At 34.9% G+C, this 7543-nt stretch overlaps 1 protein-coding gene across 1 annotated transcript; it reads left to right on the top strand.

The window, feature by feature from the left end:
- The first annotated feature begins 677 nt into the window (after positions 1 to 677).
- Positions 678 to 5665, top strand: IRX3 (iroquois homeobox 3). The gene is made up of 4 exons (XM_056528405.1): positions 678 to 1119; positions 2429 to 3401; positions 4297 to 4363; positions 5356 to 5665. Exons 1-4 carry the CDS (start codon positions 895 to 897, stop codon positions 5408 to 5410), a joined length of 1320 nt encoding a protein of 439 aa, XP_056384380.1. The 5' UTR covers positions 678 to 894; the 3' UTR covers positions 5411 to 5665.
- Positions 5666 to 7543: the final 1878 nt, after the last annotated feature.

Below are 7543 nucleotides of genomic sequence, written 5' to 3' on the forward strand. Positions count from 1 at the left end.
TTTATCTATCCATCTATCGCTGTCCTTCTTAGAGTTGCGATATAACTTCTGTGTACAGATGCCAATCTATCTATTATCTATATCTTTCTATCTATCTATCTATCTATCTATTTATCTATCCATCTATCGCTGTCCTTCTTAGAGTTGCGATATAACTTCTGTGTACAGATGCCAATCTATCTATTATCTATATCTTTCTATCTATCTATCTATCTATCTATTTATCTATCCATCTATCGCTGTCCTTCTTAGAGTTGCGATATAACTTCTGTGTACAGATGCCAATCTATCTATTATCTATATCTTTCTATCTATCTATCTATCTATCTATCTATTTATCTATCCATCTATCGCTGTCCTTCTTAGAGTTGCGATATAACTTCTGTGTACAGATGCCAATTCATACCTGATTCCTGTCTCTACGGAAAATGTCCCCTTTAGTCTAATTCAGAGCACATCACACAGTATTAACCTTTGCATTGCCAGGTACACCTTTCCCAAATCCAAATAAGTTGACAGTTTTTTTGTATTGTCTTTTTTTTTTTTCGGAGAGAGCCCTCTGGCAGTGCATGGGTTAAGCTGGATTTGGGAAGGGAAGGGGTGGCGGATGAAAGAGAAAGCAAAGCTAGACTAGAAGACTTGGGAGGAGCCTGCACCAGGACTTGAAATGTCAATCAGAGGGTGAGTGCCAATGATCTGAGGCAATCTGTTAGGAGCTGACCTGGGTCCACTCAGATCAATAGCACCAGAGGGAGAGGACAGAGTCACCGGGAGCCCTGCAAGCACCATCCAGCCCTGGAAGCACTCTAGATTCATGTACAGAGGAAGAGCCAAGTCCTAACCAGGGTGCAGTCTCTTCAGTAGTGGCCTCTGTGCTGAGACTGCTGCTGCACCATGTCCTTCCCTCAGCTGGGATACCAGTACATCCGACCCCTGTACCCCTCTGACAGGCAGGCGGTGGGGGGCACCAGGGGCACAGCTACAGAACTCTCTCCGGCTGGGACTCTCTCCAATGTGCTTTCCTCCATGTATGCAGCCCCCTATGCAGCAGCCGCAGCCGCCCAGGCTTATGGAGCCTTCCTGCCCTACACTACAGAGCTGCCCATCTTCCCACAGCTGGTAAGGGCAACAAACTACTTTCTACCTTCTGCTCAAATATCCTGTCCTGAGATATGAGCCTATATATATATATATATATATATATATATATATACACACTTTGTGTGTAATCCATATTGCATACTGCACAGTCACAGCATTAAGCTATGGACACAATACTTTTCCTCGTATAGTTGTATTGTCCATTGTGAATGGGATAAGAGTATATGCATATTGACGATGTAGAATTGTAAATGGAAACAATCCATAACTTGTGCTTTATTACCTCTCAGTGACGATTATGATGACGAGGAGGATTAGTACTACTACTACTAATGTTGTTTTTACTAGGCTACAATTTGTTCATAGGTAATAAACTTGTATTTACTAATAGCTGTTTTCCAGGATAAACAAAATACAAGTTATGTTTTTTTTTAAAGCACTAGAAAACATAATAATAAAAATAATATGCAATATTATTAAATATTATTATTATTATTGTTATTTCTAATAGCTGTATTCCAGGATAAACAAAATACAAGTTACATTTTTTTTAAAGCACTAGAAAACATAATAATAATAATAAATATGCAATATTATGAACTATTATTATTATTATTGTTATTACTAATAGCTGTATTCCAGGATAAACAAAATACAAGTTACATTTTTTTAAAGCACTAGAAAACATAATAATAATAATAATAATAATAATAAATATGCAATATTATTAAATAATATTTTTATTATTGTTATTACTAATAGCTGTATTCCAGGATAAACAAAATACAAGTAAAATTTTTTTTAAAGCACTAGAAAACATAACAATAATAGTAAAATATGCATTTATTATATTGTTATTATTACTATTATTTCTATAGTAATATATATATATATATTTGTAATAAAAATATAGTAATGACTTTGTAACTTGCATACATATATATATATATATATATAATAAAAATATAGTAATGAATTTGTAACTTGCATATATATATATATATAATAAAAGTATAGTAATGAATTTGTAACTTGCATATATATAAGTATAGTAATGAATTTGTAACTTGCATATATATATATATATATATATATATATATATATTGTAATACAAATATAGTAATGAATTTGTAACTTGCATATATATCTATATATATAAATATATATATATATTGTAATAAAAATATAGTAATGAATTTGTAACTTGCATATATATATATATATATATATATATATATATATATATATATTGTAATACAAATATAGTAATGAATTTGTATCTTGGTTGAGATGTGCCTGTATTGATAGGACTTTGTCTTCTTGCAGGGCTCCCAGTATGAGATGAAGGATAGCCCAGGGGTACAACATGCAGCCTTTTCCCACCATCATCCAGCCTTTTATCCATATGGACAATATCAGTTTGGAGATCCTTCCAGGCCGAAAAATGCAACAAGGGAGAGCACCAGCACCCTCAAGGCCTGGCTGAATGAGCACAGGAAGAACCCTTACCCCACCAAGGGAGAGAAGATCATGCTGGCCATCATCACCAAGATGACCCTCACCCAAGTGTCCACCTGGTTTGCCAATGCCAGGAGGAGGCTTAAAAAGGAGAATAAAATGACCTGGGCCCCCAGGAGCCGGACAGACGAGGAAGGAAACTCCTATGAAAGTGACCACGAAGAGGACAAGCGGGAGGATGAAGAGGAGATCGATCTGGAGAACATTGACACTGAGGACATTGAGAGCAAGGGTGATCTGGATGAGCAGGAGGATGCAGACCTGCACTCAGACTCTAAGACTGACGCCAGGAGTGATTCTGAGGGTTCCGATGGCTATGAGGACCTGAATGCAGCAGAGGATGACAGGTTCCTCAAATCTGTAGTGGGGGACAGCAGGGTGCAGCTTTCTGAGGAGGCCAAGTCCCTACAACCCACATGTGAACAGATCAAATTGGACAATATTTCCCCCAATCCCTCCCAGGACAACAACCTGCCAGCGGTCCATAAACCTAAGATCTGGTCCCTGGCAGAAACAGCTACTGCTCCAGACAACCCCCGCAAGTCCCCCCACACTACTGGCACCCCCCAGAGCCTGCTAGCACAACATAGACTCATGGCCTGTCCTGGAAGCAGGTTCCAGAGCTGGACAGGGAGGACATTCTCAGCCCAGCAGTTATCTTTACTGAACTCTGCTCACTTTCTGCAAGGACTAAGTGTCACCCACACAGCACCCACCAACACAGGCAATGCAGCCTTCCATAAAGCAGCAGGGGAACAGCATACAGCAGAGCCAGTAACAGGTGAGAATGGGCACTGTAATGGGCAAGAGATAATATCTGTATAGAAACACTGTATTATGCAGTCCAGTGTTTCCCAACCAGGGTGCCTCCAGCTGTTGCAAAACTACAACTCCCAGCATGCCCGGACAGCCGAAGGCTGTCCGGGCATGCTGGGAGTTGTAGTTTTGCAACAGCTGGAGGCACCCTGGTTGGGAAACACTGATGTAGTCATTGGATTATAGATATTTAAAAAAAAAAATGCTGAATACATATATCCAGCTGGTATTATTCTACGACAGATAAATAGATATCTGCAAAAATATATGTTCTTTTAGCAACATATAAAAGAAAAAAAAATAAAGCACCCATATACTGAACTTGGAGCAGCTACAGTATATACATTTGTGTATTGATACTGAGGCTAGCATTATTATTATTTTTTACCATAGGCATTCATCTATTTGGTCCTAATACAAAAGAGATCATAATAATAATAATAACAATAATAAACTGTATGAATGTCGACTACAGTAGACATTATGGTGGCTGGGAGTTTTTTTTATTTTATTTTTTTGCTGTAACAATTACGAGTTAACTTCACGATTACCTAAGAATTCGGAACAAACTACACTAAGCATTTTATTGCATGTTTTTATTTTTTTGGGGGGAGAAATTTAAGCAGAATCTTAAAAAAAAAAAAAAAAAAAGTTAGTTGGGATCTAGGTGTTTTTGAGAGAACTATAGGACAAAAGTTCTCTATAAACTTTCCGATCACTTTTTTTTTAGTGTGTTTCCCTTGTTTGGTCGGTGAGATTTCTATGTGTTCTATTCTAAGAATGAGGAAAACGTTAGAAATAAGTAAATTAATAAGAAAAAAATATTTACTGACACTTTTGTGTGTTCGTTTTGTTTATAGACAGACCAAGCACGTTGGATATAGAGAAAAAAATTCTAAGTACAGCTTTTCAACCGGTTCAGAGAAGGTAAGACTATATAATGTGTACATGTATATACATCATGTAAAATACACCCCTATATGGCTGGGTTCACATATGTCCGGCATAGGTGAACTCAGCCTAAATCTCGACGCAACTGATGCCACAACTGATGACAACTTGTCATCAGCTGAAAGGCATGCGGCGTCCATTGTTTCTGGGCAACGGACAGGGGAACGCAGCAAGCTGCGTTCCCCTGTCCGGTGCCCTCCGGCACGTCCAACCATCCGGCGTCAAAATTGAGACGCTGGATGATTGTGAACTGTCCCATTCAAATGAATGGGATCAGTTCTAGCATCAGTTTCCCTCCGGTGCACGCCGGAGGGAAACTGTGCCGGACGACTGATATATGTGAGCCCAGCCTATCTCTGCTATATAAGATCCCTTTGTATTTAGACTGCGTTTTATTTAGAGTTAACCACTATTGCTCTTAATGGGCCTATGAATCACTGACTACTTCACAATTATATTTAATTTTATGTCTGTCATTATGACCACATAATTGTAGATGAGAGCTGCGCAGAATACTTATTAGATCTGGCAGATGCTGCTACATTATTACAAGAAAAACTCCTTTAACCAGACTATTTCTGGCCCTTATACAAATAGAGGCAGCGAGTTATGGGAATGGATTCACTTACTAAAGAGACGTAGAATACTACTTAAAAAGTATCAAGTATAATGAACAAAAGAATTCAATATTTAAGCGAAAACAAATAGAAAATGTATTTAAAAAAAGAATGAGCTAAACCAAAATATTTACAAAACAAACAGAATGCAAAACAATATAATAAAATAGGTACGTTATTGCTTTTAAAACCGAAATATTAATAGATTTATGGCTGTAATTCTCAGTATGAATATATATATATATATATATATATATATATATATATATATATATAAGGGATGACAACAATTCACTGGGCTTCTATGGGAAAATATGGACAATGTCTAATAAATGAATCTTTTATTTTCAGGTCACAGAATCAGCTGGATGCTGCAATGATCCTCTCGGCATTATCCTCCTCCTAACGTTTTCTTTTAATTATTTTTAATTATTATTTTTTTATTTTATTTTATTATATTTCTTTCTTTTCTTTTTCTTTTTTTTTTTTACTTTTGTTGTAATGACTGTAATATGTATCTAGTTCATTCTTGTAAGCATGTCTGTGTATAAGATGGAGAAGAGATTCGATTTGTATACTCACATGCAGGTTAGTTCAGTTTGTATGGTTTGTCCTGTGATAATGAACAGTCCCTCATTTCTTTTGGTTTTTGTTTCCCCCCCCCCCCCCCCCCCTTTGTATATAGAGTGAAAAATGTACATATGCCCTTAAAAAAAAGCCAAATTGTACAAGAAAATATATATTTTTGGTTAATAAATGAACTGTTAAGAGTTTAATCAAGTCTGAAATTGTTGCCATTAATTTGTCATTTATTGTTATTATATTTTTTCTTACGTCTTTCTTGCCATCTAATTACACTTTGTGTGCTCATTATGGGGGGTTAAAGATTAATTTTGGCAGATGGGGGGATCACGTGATCCGGGGCACAACAGCTGCTAAATACTTGGGTCTTAAAAATAAACATTAAAGAATTTGTGGAGTAGAATTAGGGATCAGTTACTAATGTACAGTATAGTGTATACATATATGGGGGCTGGATGGGCACAAAGCGCAGTGCGCACTCAGCTCATCAGCAGATCCAGGGCACTAATACACTGCAAGTGTTAAGTTATTGTGTTTTCTTTCACCAAAGAGCTATTTGAAGGTCTTTACTGTGAAAGGATTTGTTCAAGATGCCACTGATAACATAATGGGGCTGAGATGGGATGCGAGCAATGAAATGTGGGTTTACAGCGCCCTCTATGGGCCGAAGAATTCTCCCCTTTTGCCTATTACCAGACGGAGAACTTTCAAACTTTCCACAAAAATAACCTTTAATATTAAACACTGACTGGGAAACAGAGGGTTATCTAGATAAAGCATTAAACACATGATATTGTGGGACATGTTATTTACTTTAAAACAGTATATTTATAATTGTTATCTATGTATCTATCTAATATCTATCTATCTATAAATCATCTATGTATCTATCTATCTATCTATAAATCATCTATGTATCTATCTATCTGATATCTATCTATGAAACATCTATCAATCATCTGTCAATCATCTATCTATCTATCTATCTATCTCTCTATCTATCTTATATCTATCTATCTATCAAACATCTATCAATCTTCAATCTATTTATCTATCTATCTATCTATCATCTATCAATCAATCATCTATCTATCTATCTATCTATCTCATATCTATCTATCATCTATCCATCTATTCATCTGTTATTTACTTTAAAACGGTATCTATATAATTGTTATCTATCTATCTATCTATCTATCTAATATCTATCTATCAATCTATAAACCATCTATCAATAATCTATCTATTTATCTGCTATTTACTTTAAAACAGTATTTATATAATTGTTGTCTATCTATTTATGTTATTTCATCTATCTATCTATCTATCTATCTATCTATCTATTTATCTGTTATTTCATCTATCTATCTAATATCTATCTATCAATCATCTATCTATTTATCTATCTATCTATCTATCTATCTAGTTATCTGTTATTTACTTTAAAACAGTATTAATATAATTGTTGTCTATCTATTTATCTATTTCATCTATCTATCTATCTATCTATCTATCTATCTATCTATCTATTTATCTGTTATTTCATCTATCTATCTAATATCTATCTATCAATCATCTATCTATCTATCTATCTATCTATCTAGTTATCTGTTATTTACTTTAAAACAGTATTAATATAATTGTTGTCTATCTATCTATTTATCTATTTATCTATTTCATCTATCTATCTATCTATCTATCTATCTATCTATCTATCTATCTATTATTTCATCTATCTATCTATCTGTTATTTCATCTATCCATCTATCTATCTCATATATATCTATCTATCTATCTATCTATCTACCTACCTACCTACCTACCTACCTATCTATCTATCTATCTATCTATCATCTATCTATCTAATCTATCTATCTATCTATCTATCTATCTATCTATTTATTTATCTGTTATTTCTTCTATTTATCTAATCTATCTATCTATCTATCTATCTATC

The sequence above is a fragment of the Hyla sarda genome, chromosome 6 (genome assembly GCF_029499605.1).
Source record: "Hyla sarda isolate aHylSar1 chromosome 6, aHylSar1.hap1, whole genome shotgun sequence".
Lineage (NCBI taxonomy): Eukaryota > Metazoa > Chordata > Amphibia > Anura > Hylidae > Hyla > Hyla sarda.

What these genes read in the sequence shown, in the direction of transcription:
- IRX3 (XM_056528405.1), top strand. Translation starts at nt 895, where the DNA reads ATGTCCTTCCCTCAGCTGGGATACCAGTACATCCGACCCCTGTACCCC. An exon ending in TACAGCAGAGCCAGTAACAG is followed by an intron (nt 3,402 to 4,296) that starts GTGAGAATGGGC and finishes TTTTGTTTATAG; the next exon opens with ACAGACCAAGCACGTTGGAT. An exon ending in TTTCAACCGGTTCAGAGAAG is followed by an intron (nt 4,364 to 5,355) that starts GTAAGACTATAT and finishes TTTTATTTTCAG; the next exon opens with GTCACAGAATCAGCTGGATG.